General features: G+C 40.0%; 1 protein-coding gene across 4 annotated transcripts in view; it reads right to left on the reverse strand.

The window, feature by feature from the left end:
- oc90 (otoconin 90) overlaps window positions 1-14,351 on the reverse strand; it is a 41,089-nt gene extending 26,738 nt beyond the window's left edge. For 3 of the 4 annotated variants that reach the window (XM_031904194.1, XM_031904193.1, XM_031904191.1), the window contains exons 1-5: window positions 14,171-14,351; window positions 12,602-12,679; window positions 5,897-5,971; window positions 5,240-5,296; window positions 459-633 (exon numbers count right to left, since the gene is read on the reverse strand). In XM_031904194.1, coding sequence (XP_031760054.1) covers window positions 459-633; window positions 5,240-5,296; window positions 5,897-5,971; window positions 12,602-12,647 — 353 coding nt within the window. In that variant the 5' untranslated portion in view covers window positions 12,648-12,679; window positions 14,171-14,351. The remainder of the gene's footprint in view (window positions 1-458; window positions 634-5,239; window positions 5,297-5,896; window positions 5,972-12,601; window positions 12,680-14,170) is intronic. The other variant, XM_031904192.1, reaches the window with a different exon arrangement.
- Window positions 14,352-15,511: the final 1,160 nt, after the last annotated feature.

The raw sequence follows: 15,511 nt of genomic DNA on the forward strand, positions 1-15,511 counted from the left end.
TTAGTTAATCAGAGGTTGTTGGGATGGTCGTCTTATTGGGGCCTGATACTACACAGCCCTTATTTGGCACCACCCATGAACTTTTATGGTGCTTGTGTTGCTCCCTAAGTCTTTTTACTTTCGACTGTGGCTTCCGAGTAGGTCGGGGACCCCTGAGCTATAGTGACATGGGCAGTTCCCATCAGGGTTAAAATACCCCGGCTGAGAAATGTTCTCACATAAGGAAGATATGCAAAAAAAGTAATATTTTGGGTTTATTCTATCCTTTTAATATGATGTTAATGTACAATGAAAGAAGCCATTAGTGAATCATGAGATTAGCAGGCGGATGTGTCCCTTACGCAAACAGAACATATTATACCCAAGCTGGTCTATGTATAAACATGAATGCATTTGTTACCGGCTGATAATTCCCCACATGAAAAGCTAAATAAATAGGAATCCTATCTAACGCCTACCTGTCCGTTCCATCAATGGGCTGCCCTTCCATCTCGTATCTGCAGGCGCAGCCGTAATCCTCAAGGTCTTTGGGACACAGGCCCGTCACGCATTTCAATTTGCTCACAAAATTCAGCAAAGCGGGGAAATTGGTAAAGATGACCTGTAGCCAAGTAAACTGGGATCCAAGGCAGTCTGTGTGCAAAATACACGTGTATTAGGGAAAGCAAACTGTTCTAAAAGGAAATATAGATTCTTTGTGTTCTCTTATCTACTATGTGGACGCCCCAAACTGCATCCGTAGAACATTTCTCAATATTTCTCTGTTTCCTTCAACTTGTTTCTTATATGCTTGCGAGATGCCATTTTGTTAGTGTTTCCTAAGCCTTTACCAGCAATTCTGCCATGGCTTGGGGCTCCTTGTCCCCCTTTTTATGCCAAATTGTTTCTCCAAGGCAGTCCAGCATAAGCTTACTGTGTGCCCATAGAATTTCTCTTTCTATATTTATGTTTTGCATGTGTTATGGAAGTTGCAAAGGTGGATTAAAACAATGGCCTGGAGAGGCTAAGCTTCTCCCAACCAACAGCAGGGAGCTTCCTACAAAACAAACTGGATGTTTATACATGAACTTGGCACTGTATTTATCCTGTTTTGTGCTGTGTTTATTATACAAGAAATCAACACTGTATTTATTCTGCCATGTGTTATGGGGGTGATATAGATAGAATTGGCACTGTATGTATCCTGTCATGTTCTCTTTGATGAAATGGCCACTATATTTATCTTTCCATGTGTTCTGGGTTACTTTACATGAAATCGCCACTGCATGCAAACTGCTATATGTTCTGGGGTATTATACATGGAATTGACACTGTATCTATACCCCTATGTGTTCTGGGGTATTATACATGGAAATGGCACTGTATCTATACCACTATGTGTTCTGGGGTATTATACATGGCATTGGCACTGTATTTATCTGCCATGTGTTCTGGGGTATTTTACATGGAATTGGCACTGTATCTATACCACTATGTGTTCTGGGGTATTATACATGGCATTGGCACTGTATTTATCTGCCATGTGTTCTGGGGTATTTTACATGGAATTGGCACTGTATCTATACCACTATGTGTTCTGGGGTTTTATACATGGAATTGGCACTGTATTTATCCTTCTGTGTGTTCTGGGTTTTATACATGGAATTGCCACTGTATTTATCCTTCTGTGTGTTCTGGGGTTTTATACATGGCATTGGCGCTGTATTTATCCTTCTCTGTGTTCTGGGTTTTATACATGGAATTGGCACTGTATTTATCCTGCTGTGTGTTCTGGGTTTTATACATGGAATTGGCACTGTATTTATCCTGCTGTGTGTTCTGGGGAATTATACATGGAATTGGCGCTGTATTTATCCTTCTGTGTGTTCTGGGTTTTATACATGGAATTGGCACTGTATTTATCCTGCTGTGGGTTCTGGGGTATTATACATGGAATTGGCACTGTATTTATCCTGCTGTGGGTTCTGGGGTATTATACATGGAATTGGCACTGTATTTATCCTGCTGTGGGTTCTGGGGTATTATACATGGAATTGGCACTGTATTTATCCTTCTGTGTGTTCTGGGGTATTATACATGGAATTGGCACTGTATTTATCCTGCTGTGGGTTCTGGGGTATTATACATGGAATTGGCACTGTATTTATCCTGCTGTGGGTTCTGGGGTATTATACATGGAATTGGCACTGTATTTATCCTGCTGTGTGTTATGGGGTATTATACATGGAATTGGCACTGTATTTATCCCGCTGTGGGTTCTGGGGTATTATACATGGAATTGGCACTGTATTTATCCTGCTGTGGGTTCTGGGGTATTATACATGGAACTGACACTGTATTTATCCTTCTGTGTGTTCTGGGGTATTATACATGGAATTGGCACTGTATTTATCCCGCTGTGGGTTCTGGGGTATTATACTTGGAATTGGCACTGTATTTATCCCGCTGTGGGTTCTGGGGTATTATACATGGAATTGGCACTGTATTTATCCTGCTGTGTGTTCTGGGGAATTATACATGGAACTGACACTGTATTTATACCACTATGTGTTCTGGGGTATTATACATAAAACTGGCACTGTATTTATCCAGCCATGTGTTCTGGGGTATTATACATGGAATTGGCACTGAAATGCTTGGAGGGAATCCATGTAGAAAATGTCATCTTTATTAGCCTCCCCAAACTCAAAAATCACAGACCATCTATGGGAAGGTGCATTGTTGATCGGCTTGACTTTGATAAATCTAATCATTAAAGCATGACCTGTATGGAACTTGGAAGGGTACCAGGGGATTCTGGGAGTTTTTATGCAAAAACACCTGGAGAGATACAGATTCAGCATTCTTGCATTTGTGAATCCCTCCCCCCTCTGATGGGGCCCCAGCCTTCCCGCATAGCTAGAAACTCGGGCCCCGCAACTCTAATTCTCTGCTCTGTGCCAATATTGTGCTACGTTAATCACCTCAGCTCCTCTCTAATTACCTCTAAGTACCAAATGCAAGAGATCTGGCTCTTCTGATGCAACTTGCATCCCATGGTATATTAGGCAGATATTACTTTATAGCATTTTAACTGAAGGGAAAATCATATTAATAGGGCGAGTCGCTAAGCTCTGAGACACACTTTATTGTTTAATTAGATTGGGCGGAACATTCCATTGTCAGATTGCGGCCGGGGAGCTCATCCTCACTGTTAGGCAATTAAGAAGATACAATATCTGTTCTGACGCTTAGTTTAAGGTCACCTTGGAGGAAAACAAATGTATCATAATGGTTCATATCGCCGGGGCCCATTATGGCATATTAGAATGATGGCTGATGGCTTGGAATCCATAATAGCCACACTATACTTTTGGTAAGATGCTAAGGACAATTCCAGAGTACCGGTCATATTAAATATGGCATACTTTGGTATTATTATGACCTATTGTGTACTTATTGCCTCTACTTATTGGGATTGTTCCTGCTGAATTGTGCTTAGTATGAAGGAATCCCTATGTTGGTAGATCTTCATAGATGACAGAAGAAGATCTTGAGATCCATTAGACAAAGCTAAAGTGACCCTTTAACTAGAATAAGTCAATGGTAACATTAGTTATTGGTCATACTTCTTCATACCTGGAACCCCAAGTCCCCATAGCCCTTTTTTAACAGCTTTTCACATCCCTGCAGATCATCCACAGGCTTAAGGTCCCCATACACGGCCCGATTGTAGCTGCCGATATCGGTCCCTTGGACTGATTCAGCAGCTTATCGGCCCATGTAGGGGAAACAACGACTGGCCTGCCTGACCGATATCTGGCCTGAAATCGGCCAGATATCGATTGGGCATGTTAAAAAATTCAGTCATATCGGGGACCACATCGGCTCGTTGATGCGGTCCCCGAACTGACTGCGCCTATTCCAGTCGTTATAATTCGGCCCCAGGCCCTAGGGCCAAACGACCGAATTAGCCTAAATTCCCCCGATATTGCCCACCCATAGGTGGGGATATCGGGAGAAGATCCACTCACTTGGCGACCTCGCCAGGCGAGCGGACCTCTACGTGTATGGGCACCTTTAGTTATTCTGGGCAACCATGTACCGCCAACTGTGGGCCTCATAGTACCATGGAATGTGAATTGGCCCTTTCACTGTGTGTTTCAGTTCAAGAACATTTCCTTGACAACTTGGTGTGTGGGGGTTGGGAACAAAAGAGGGCAGTGGTGTGAAAGGGGCGGGATTATGATGCAAAGGGGTCAGGGCTATGACACACAATGGCCAAAGGGAAGGATGTTGAGCGATTGAGAAAAAAAAAAATGTTTGGGGTGGATTTGGGGCATATCAAGGCCAGGCCCAGGGGCTTATCTTAAGGGCATTACATATTTGCCGGCACCTATATTGCTTGTAAATTTGTAATACTGGCCCTGGAAGGAGCTTTACCAGCTAGGCTAATATAATACGTCGTGGTGGCAACCCTATGGGGCAGAATTTTTTATGCTGTGTAAGAAATGGAGACAAAACTCACCACATCTGCAGGCTTTGGCATGTAAAAAGCAGTGTAAAAGCGGTGTAATTTTTTTTACACATTTTTAAGTAAAATAACGGCGTAAAATTTAATAAAATTTCATTTTACACAGCATAATAAATAGGTCCCTATGTGTCTCTCGCATTTGCCGCCATGTATAGAGCATTGCTGGATGCAGGCAGCACTGTATTCATGCCTCTGCTTGAAGGTCTCTGCATTCTATAGGATTATCTGCTACAGGTATAGGACCCATTATCCAGAATGCTCGTGACCTGGGGTTTTCCGGATAAGGGGTCTTTCCGTAATTCGGATCTCCTACCTTAAGTCTACTAAGAAAATTATTTAAACAGTATTTAAACCCAATAGTATTGTTTTGGCTCTAATAAGGATTAGCTTAGATCTTAGTTATTAAAGAGAAAAATGAAATCATTTTTAAAAATGTGAATTATTTGATTAAAATGGAGTCTATTGGAGACAGGCTTTCCGTAATTTGGAGCTTTCTGAATAATGGGTTTCCGGATAAGGGGTCCGATACCTGCATGACCAAAGTGCCCATAAACCCTCCTCCCAACATATTAGACATTACAGTAGGTGCCAGCCTATTAAATATGAGCAGAGCTTAGGGTTGCCCATTGGCTTGGACATGATGGCTTATTAATTATCATTGCACTGTACCTTCCAACCGGTCATGGGAAAGTTAAGTGGAGTAACTGCTGGCACATTGGTACTTACCCAGGAATGCCGTCACACTTTCTATGTTTTTAAAGACTCCATTGAATGTGAAGTTGTCTGAAACAGAGGGGAGAGGCCATACAATGGTGTTAGTGAACATGAGCAGGAATTACATCTTCTACATTTTCATCTAATTTTTGTATTCATGTTCCAAGATTTAGTTGTGTGGAATTCCCAGCCTGATACAGCCCTCTGAACCTGCCCTGTAGTTAGCGGCTCAGCAGCCCCATAGCCTTGTGAGCCACCGTATAGAGCACTCTGTGTATGCGTGAAAGTGGATAGGATGTGTGAAAGTGGATAGGATGCGTGAAAGTGGATAGGATGTGTAAAAGTGGATAGGATGCATGTATGAGTGATGTCACAATTCATGATGCAGGTAGGAACCCCCTTTCTTGGGGCCACCAATAATAATCATTTAGCATCCCTGTGTAGCAGCAATAGACTGTATCAGCGATATTTCTATATAAGAAAAAGCTATTTTCCTGGACCCCCCAGCTTCAGTAAAGAAAAGCCTTTCCTGTAGTAGCCAGAGAGTCAAAACGTAGTGCCAGATAGCTAAACCCAACCCTGTTGGCAGCCAATGATTTAACAAGCCCTCTCATTTCTCTTTCTAATTAGACCATAGAAAAGGAAAACGGAACAATAACCAGCACTTACTCAGTTCCCGGAGGGGTATTTCTGCAAGGTCGGGTAACACCGGGGATCCACCGGATTCCTGAGCACTTATGGTCTCTACAATGCAATCATATGTGTTATTAGGGATTGCAAATATATGTAATATTGGTCTGTGGTGGAACTAACGCTCGCCAACAATCCTAAGCCTTTAGGGGTTATTACTAATGTGCAATGGGGGAATTTAACAAATGTCTCACAAAGTCATTCTGCAAACTGAATTAAAGGCCAACTAAAGCCTCCAGTAAAGTTGTGCCGAGGCGTTGGCCTTCAGTGATCATATTACTGCATTAGTGTGCACTAATATCCCAAAGCTAGGGTTAGGGTTAGAGAAAACACGGCCTTAACAGAACAAGATGGGCAGGGCCCTTATCTGTAGAAAAATTGCAGAAATGAGAAATGTCCAACCTGTAGCCCTTTAGCCATTGCTGAACTTAGCCCCCACCCCTACAGCCTTCAGTGGTTACTATCTCTTCCCCCCCTAGGATACTGTAGGCCTAGGGCAAATACCCTCTCTGCTCCTCCCTGTAGAAATATAAAATGTATAATATAATGTATATCCAACAGTTGTAAAAATACTGTATCTATAATAATCACTATTTATATAATAAACAGTACCCCATAACAACAATCATAGTTGCTCTCATTATTCTAACCGCGCCAGGGCTATAAAAGCCGAATGCTGATTGGTTACTGCACTAGGACAGAATTTGTTGACAAAAAAAACAAAAGACAGTGGAGGGTCCCACCTCATGGGTATTTTTGGGTACCTTTTTTAAGGGGACCCCTTGCTAGTAGATACAGTTTAACCCAGGAATAAAATATATCCATTGGAGTATAGTGATCATGTGATGCCCTGGATAAAATGAGATATTCTACAATGTTTCTGTATGATTGTACCCAGCCAGTAGGAGGGATACGGGATTATCCAGCACCACGGACAGCACAAACGTCCATTTTATCTGAGCTTTCTCTGGGGCGGAATCTCACCCAGTCTATGTAATCCTTTCAGCACCAAGAACCGTGCCATTAATCTCCCCAATGATCCTTTGCCAAGATTTCTAATAATCTCAGTACTAAATGTCACAGGACGGCCATTACGCAACTATCAAATCCCTTGTTATCCCTTTTGTGTGTGTGTACACATAATGTAATATATACATATATAAAGGCGGGGATAGGAAAAAGTGAGACCCTAACAACCAGATAATAGTTTAGAGCTAGAACAGTAGTTGTTTAAGCCAACTCTTTTGATGCCCAACTTTTGGTTAGGGTCCCTCTTATCTAATACCAAGTTTACAGATATACAGTATGGAAATATTTATATATGAGCCATATCTCATATCTAGAGCAGTAGCCACAACCTAACAGACCCTCAAACTGAGCTTCTAGTAGGATAACATATGGTATCATTAAAGCTTCTAGGGCACCCCAATGGCTTCTGGATATGGGGGTTCAGTAGAAAGAACCTGCAGTTACAAATCCCGTATTTATTGCTATCCACCCTTACCCAAAGCCTCAGAATGATTAGAAGACAATGGGTAATGTCCCACAGGGAGATAAGTGTCCCACAATAAGTCTCTGTTACCGCGAAAATCCTTTCCACTGGCGATGAAGGGAATCACCGGTGGAAAGGCCTATGCATCGCTTTGGAGGAAACTTTGCACGACTTTGGAATGCGTAGGCCTTTCCACCGGTGATTCCCTTTATTGCTAGTGGAAAGGCTTAGATTGCCCGCCGTAGCAGAGATTTATCAGGGGAGACTAATCTCCCTGTGGGACATTACCCTTCAATGGAATGGCCAGTAAGGGGGCAGCTGTACTCCTTTGATTGCTCAGCTTTGGGGACATTGGGTGCCAAGGACACATTGGGCAAAGTATAAAGTATAATGTTTTCTGATCAGAAGTGTTGAGGGCATAAGATTTTCTTATTCACTCTCTTTCTATGTACAGGTAGGGGACCGTTATCCACAATGCTTGGGACCTGGGGTTTTCCGGATCAGGGGTCTTTCCATAATTCGGATCTCCTACCTTAAGTCAGCTAATAAAATTATTTAAACAGTAATTAAACCCAATAGGATTGTTTTGGCTCCAATAAGGGGTAATTATATCTTAGTTGGGATCAAGTACAGGTACTGTTTTATTATTACAGAGAAAAGGGAATCATTTAACCATTAAATAAACCCAATAGGGCTGTTCTGCCCCCAATAAGGGGTAATTATATCTTAGTTGGTATCAAGTACAGGTACTGTTTTATTATTACAGAGAAAAGGGAATCATTTAACCATTAAATAAACCCAATAGGGCTGTTCTGCCCCAATAAGGGGTAATTATATCTTAGTTGGGATCAAGTACAGGTACTGTTTTATTATTACAGAGAAAAGGGAATCATTTAACCATTAAATAAACCCAATAGGGCTGTTTTGCCCCAATAAGGGGTAATTATATCTTAGTTGGGATCAAGTACAGGTACTGTTTTATTATTACAGAGAAAAGGGAATCATTTAACCATGAAATAAACCCAATAGGGCTGTTCTGCCCCCAATAAGGGGTAATTATATCTTAGTTGGGATCAAGTACAGGTACTGTTTTATTATTACAGAGAAAAGGGAATCATTTAACCATTAAATAAACCCAATAGGGCTGTTCTGCCCCAATAAGGGGTAATTATATCTTAGTTGGGATCAAGTACAGGTACTGTTTTATTATTACAGAGAAAAGGGAATCATTTAACCATGAAATAAACCCAATAGGGCTGTTCTGCCCCAATAAGGGGTAATTATATCTTAGTTGGGATCAAGTACAGGTACTGTTTTATTATTATAGAGAAAATGGAATCATCTTTAAAAATGTGAATTATTTGATTAAAATGGAGTCTATGGGAGACGGCTTTTCTGTAATTCGGAACTTTCTGGATAATGGGTTTCCGGATAAGGGGTCCGATACCTGTACTGCAGGACACATTAAGGATTAGGTGGTTGAGGTTATTCAGCTTGGTACCCATCATCACATGGGAGTCTTAGGGGGAGAAATATTTATAAAGCACATATTATACACCATAACAATTGGATGATCAGTTTTGAGACCTCCGGCTCTTCTTGTTCAAAGGTTGCACACATCTGAATAACACGCTCAGTCACATTGCCAGGCCTGATACCCAGTATGCATATTTCATTTTAAATACAGAGTAGAGAGTGTTATTCTAAGTATAACGAGTGATTCAATTTATTTATCTGTTATACAGTAACTTCACCGTAAATAGAAAGTGATTATGAAGGTGGAATTTCTGCAGCCTCTGATCACTCATTCTCTTCCAATTTCTTTCACACAACTCTGTTTTATGGTTCTATGGCCTTAGCCATTGTATTCTCCATAGCTAAACAGCTCCCCTACTGGTCACACATAGAAGCAAACCACTCATACGTGTAAAAGCAAACGTGCAAAGAACAAGGTGTAGAAATGTCAGAAAACATGTCATGGACACGACCAACATGGTGACCAACAAATTGGTTCTCAAGTGCTTCACACAAAGTGGTTCACTCATCTGCCATGCAAAGGCAAAGTTCACTGATAGCTTTGGAACCAACATATTTTTGTAGAATGGCCACATACATAGACAGACAAGTTGCACACGTGACAAAAGACTTCTGGCTCAGTTAGTTCATGGCCGACTGAAGACCCAACGAAGACCGACTGAAGACCCAACCCAAGCTTTGCTTGCTTTGCAATTTTGTCTGGTCTTCTTTGGTCACATTGTACCAGAGTTTGGCCAAACTAATCATAAACCCACACATTTATATATATATAGTTCACAAAAGGACCAGCAACAATGGGAATTTTAGTAAAAAAACAAATGTATATTTAGTACGAACTTATAGAGCCAATTGGGACCAAGACGTAACATTGGCTGTATGTTCCTACTAAATCACAGATTTAGTGATTTAGATACTATATATTACTTATTTTTCTATTCAGGCCCTCTCCTATTCATATACCAGTCTCTCATTCAAACCACTCCCTGGTTACTAAAGTAATTTGGACCCTAGCAACCAAATAAATGCTCAAACTCCAAGCCGAAGAGCCACAGAACAAAAACTAAAATAATTAAAAAACTACAAATAACAAAAATGAAAACCAGTTGTAAATTGTCTCAGAATATTATTCTCTACATCAGGGATCCCCAACCTTTCTTACTCGGGAGCCACAGTCAAATGTAAAAAGCAACACAAGCACCATAAAAGTTAATGGAGGAGCCAAATAAGGGCTGTGATTGGCTATTAGGCAGCCTCTATGCACCCTATCAGCTTACAGGGGCTTTATTTGGTAGGAAATCTTGTTTTTATTCAACCAAAACTTGCCCCCAAGTCAGGAATTCAAAAATAACTCCCTGGTTTGGGGGCACAGAGAGCAACATCCAAGGGGTTGGGGAGCAACATGTTGCCCTGAATCACTGGTTGGGGATCCCTGCTTTACATTATATCATAGTCCCATGAGTGTTATACATGCTAATATATATACAGTATATATACACCATCATACAATCCCATTGGATGCTACTCATGCACTTTCATGAGAACCTCTGTACAATAAATACTATTCTCTCGACAACCGGAGGAAGATTTGCCCACGTTAGTAATTTTTTTCCCCCTAGAAAAGATAAGCAGCTACAAATACTGCAATAGTGTCCTCTGATACCCATCTTAATGATGCCTCGGTCCCAACACACTCTTTGAGATAAGAAACTACAACCCTCAACTCTCCATTGTCAGCCGCGACCAACCTTTCAGCAGGCTGGGGATTCTTTTCTTAAGGCAAATGAAAGGGGGAGAGAAGGAGAAAGATTCCTATCTAATGGCAGCCATGCATTAGCGACGTCTGGCTGATAGAGAGAATGGGATGTTCTAGCAGACAAAGGAAGGAAATAGGAATCTTATTACATGTATCCAATAAGAGACAGACACAAACATGAAAGGACACTTGTCTTCCGATGGCTCCGATCTCAGGTTTGCAAAGAGCCAGGTCACTGTTTCTGCCCCCCCATGAGTTTTTCTGAAACCAAACCAGACACGGGAATATTGGGAAAGTAAAGTATCCCCATAGATATTTCCAAATCCAATTGACCCACTGCACGTAGGGATTTTATTACCGACACTAAGGGGCAGATTTACTAATCCACGAACGGACCGAAAGCGTCCGAACACGTTTTTTTCGTAATGATCGTTATTTTTGCGACTTCTTTGTCGCCGTCGTGACTTTTTCGCATGTCCCACGACTTTTTCGTCGCTGGTATGACTTTATCGTATATTTTTCACTACTTTTTCGGCGCCGTCGTGAAAAAATCGGATTGGTTATTGCGCCGTTTACAATTGCTCAATACGAAAAAATCGTGACGGCGATGAAAAAGTTGCGCAAAATACGATAAAGTCATGACGACGACGAAAAAACTGCGCAAAATCCGAAAAAAACGCGACAGCCATGAAAAAGTCGCAAAATTTTCGTTTCCAATACGATTTTTTTCCCATTCTGGATTCGGATTCGTGGATTAGTAAATGTGCCCCTTATAGTAGCGCCAAGGTCTAACTTGAAATCCCACAATCGGGAAATTAAGTCTAAAACGAACTGTTGGTATGATATTAACCCCTGATATTCACAAATAATTTAGAAGTTTTGGTTCTGCCCAAATGGAATGCAGATGGACTGAGAGACTCCATTTGTTATTGTTATTGCCAATATGGAATATATGATTATTAAATCCATTATTTGTATATGAGCAATATCAATCCCAGCAGTATATTGTTTAAATAAGCCTTTCCACAGTCTCGTCCAATCAGCTGCTCCTAAAATCAAGATATAGCCTTGTACAGAATAACTAGCCCAGCATATATCCATGTTATTGCCTGTGCTTTGAATTAGAGCAAAAACTGACACGCCGGACATTCGGAAATAGTAGATCCCATATCACCAAAATGTAGTATTTTATGTTCTGCTATGTCCTATTCATTGTCCAGTTTGTCTTTTCAAACACAGGTTGCTAGGGAAAGCGAGACCCTAACAACCAGATAATAGCTAAGAGATATATATGAATTAATATAAAAATGGGAAAAAATAACTATGAACTGTAATGTGCCTTGGAACATAACTTGCTAGAACAGTAGCCCAACTTTGATGGCCACTATTTGGTCAATGTCTTATCTAATACCAAGTTTATATATGAATATATTGATATATGAGCCATATCTCATATCTAGAGCAGTAGCCACAACCTAACAGACCCCCAAACTGGACTATCTTGTATAATAAATACACATTCTCATCAAATCTCACCAAGTCTTTCATATTTAGCCCCCAAGCACTGATCTGGTCCCCCTTTGGGGTCCAGCCCCACATATTGGGAGCCAGTGGTCTGGGGCATACTAATGGCGTTTAATTTAACACAAGTTGCCCCTTTCATGACTATACATTTAATTTATACATTGAAACTGTCCATTGCAAATGTAGACATCTTGAATTTTTGACAAATCCTGTGCAAACCCAAGGGCAAAGCTGAAAATCAGTTTGAAATAAACCCTGGATCAACCGGCATGAAATGCGTTTCTGTATATTCATACAAAAGCTAAAATAAAACATTCAGTGCTGTAAACTTACGCTTCTACGTTATAAAGGCAATAAGAGTAGAATTGATTCAACTTACCAATGTGCAAAATCATCACCAGCCCCAACAGCTGTATAATAATCATTGTTTATCCACCCAGCGCACAGCTATTTCTACCTGACAAATAAAGTCACTTATTATAGCAGAGGACATGGACAGAATGAATTTTGTGCACAAAAATGTAAACGTTAATGCAATAGCCACAGTGTATGGGATCATTTACTGGGCACAGAGGAAGGGTTTGGCTGGACTAATTCTCTACACTAAGCAGGATACATTGATGTATATGGGACTTTAACAAACAGATATTCTTCTGACCGTTCATTAGAACAGTGATACTATTTTGTAATGTAGCATTTATAATAATAAAGCCACATTGTCTATGATAATCCATGGAATTGAGGCCAGCAAAGGCAGACATTCATTAAAGAGATATTATTATTCCTTGCCAGAGTGTAATACAAACTATCTCCCAGTCACACCAATAAACACCGATAAATAAGCTTTCCCTCTTGGATAAGTAGAATAATCACTGAACATACATTACAAAGGTGACTATGACCCGGCTAATAAATTAAATACATTTCCCTCAGACATTTGGAAATAGTAGATCCCATTGTCAACAAAATGTAATATTTTATGTTCTGCTATGTCCTATTTATTATCCAGTTTGTCTTTCCAAACACTGTCTGGTTGCTAGGGAAAGAGAGACCCTAACAACCAGATAATCGTTTTGCGATAAATATAAATTAATATAAAAATGGGAAAAAATAGCTATGAACTGTAATGTGCCTTGGAACAAAACTTGCTAGAACAGTAGCCCAACTTTTATGGCCACTATTTGGTCAAGGTCCCTCTTATCTAATAGCTCCCAGTCACACCAATAAACACTGATAAATAAGCTTTCCCTCTTGGATAAGTAGAATAATCACTGAACATACATTACAAAGGTCTATGACCTGGCTAATAAATTAAATACATTTCCCTCAGACATTTGGAAATAGTAGATCCCATTGTCACCAAAATGTAATATTTTATGTTCTGCTATGTCGTATTCATTATGCAGTTTGTCTTTCCAAACACTGTCCGGTTGCTAGGAAAAGAGAGACCCTAACAACCAGATAATCGTTTAGAGATAAATATAAATTAATATAAAAATAGCTATGAACTGTAATGTACCTTGGAACAAAACTTGCTAGAACAGTAGCCCAACTGATGGCCACTATTTGGTCATGGTCCCTCTTATCTAATAGCTCCCAATCACACCAATAAACACCGATAAATAAGCTTTCCCTCTTGGATAAGTAGAATAATCACTGAACAAAGGTGACTATAACCCGGCTAATAAATTAAATACATTCATCTTCCATAGCTACAAACGAACCCAATTCAGACGTTGACTCTGGCTTGGAAATAATTCATATAAATCATCTTTTCTCCTACCCCTGTGCCCCTATCCATCTTCTAGCCACCCACCCTTGCCTCCAGAAATCTCCCTTTCTCTCTTCCTATGCCCCTTACGGCTGAGTTAAATTAAACATTATCCCTTTTTCTGGAAACCTCAAGCACAAAAAGCAAAACGGCAGAAGAAAAGGAGAAACGTCTTACCTTGGATATATTACTGGAAAGCAGTAGGGTGCAGGGCAAATGACTTAAAAAAAGCAAAGAAGGTACTGATTTATAGCAACTTTGATGTGTATCATACCCATGTGATCTTCCCTTTTAACTCAGTTCAACATTCATGAAATAATCCTTTCACAGGATACCTGAAGGTCAATATGCTCTTAATAATATATCTAGTGCATCCATATTAAAGGGCTCTTTTGTGCAAAGCACTCATTGCATCGCTGCTTGACTTAGTACTTAGCTACTAATTAAACAACAATTGCCCTATTGTTCCGGGCCTACCCCAGGAGCTCAATGTGAACAATGCATTAATGTGTCAGTAGGGCTAATGAACTGATGCGGTGGCCCCCAATGATGACTGATATAAGAGCAATGCTGACTCAGCCGGGGACTCGGGTTTTTTTGTTTAATACATAGTTGATCTAAAATAGTCTAAAAGTGAATTAAAAGACCAGGTTCCATATGAAACCATAGGGGTATATAGTGTTCTTCTCATATCATTCTCTTTAATAATGGATAATTATGAAATGTTTACATTTTCTAGAGGATTAGAATAAGTCAGTTTCAGCTGACGATGATATATTGATGATGTTTTTGAGTTGGGTAGTTTATTTCCAATTGGAATAAACACGCATTTACAAAGAAACTCGAATGGTTGCTTATTAATTAATACGGATAACTCATATGAATAAAAAAAACTTGAATGGGGGAGTTTACAAACGTAAAAAAAAATGGAAAATCTTTCATTGAAAATATGGCATTGACTTTGCCTAGGGCAACTCCCATTGGCTGTCGCATAAACACATAAGCTTTTAGATGCCGAAATTTACATTTGAGTTTTTGGGTTTATTGCACCTAATAAATATCGGACAGTTTTTTTTTATCATTATACAAATATTGGCAGTTTTAGCGCAAGAAAACTCAAATTGTGGGAAAAATATGAATCCGAGCGTTGATAATTCACCCCCTTAATCAATGGGTCAGATAAACTCATATAGTTCACATTTTAACACCAAAAGAGGGACTTTTTTTCTTTGATTTAACACTTTATTGAGTTTGCAAATAGAAATAACAGGGTTGATATCTGAGTCGAGTACTTTTATAGGAATAGTTTCAAGTTTGGCGAGACTTGCAGTAGTTTATTATTTTTGATACATAGTTCATAAATAAATCAAAGGGTTAACTATAAATTAGTAATGCAAGACATGGAGGTCGCTCAGAGAGGTTGGGTTCGTTTGGAGTGGGGTTTTATATAAGTTCCATCGTCAGTGTACTGCTGTATGGGGGTTTTCGAGCCTTGGGCCCCGTACTTTTCCATATTTG

Source organism: Xenopus tropicalis, chromosome 6 (assembly GCF_000004195.4).
Source record: "Xenopus tropicalis strain Nigerian chromosome 6, UCB_Xtro_10.0, whole genome shotgun sequence".
NCBI classification, from domain to species: domain Eukaryota; kingdom Metazoa; phylum Chordata; class Amphibia; order Anura; family Pipidae; genus Xenopus; species Xenopus tropicalis.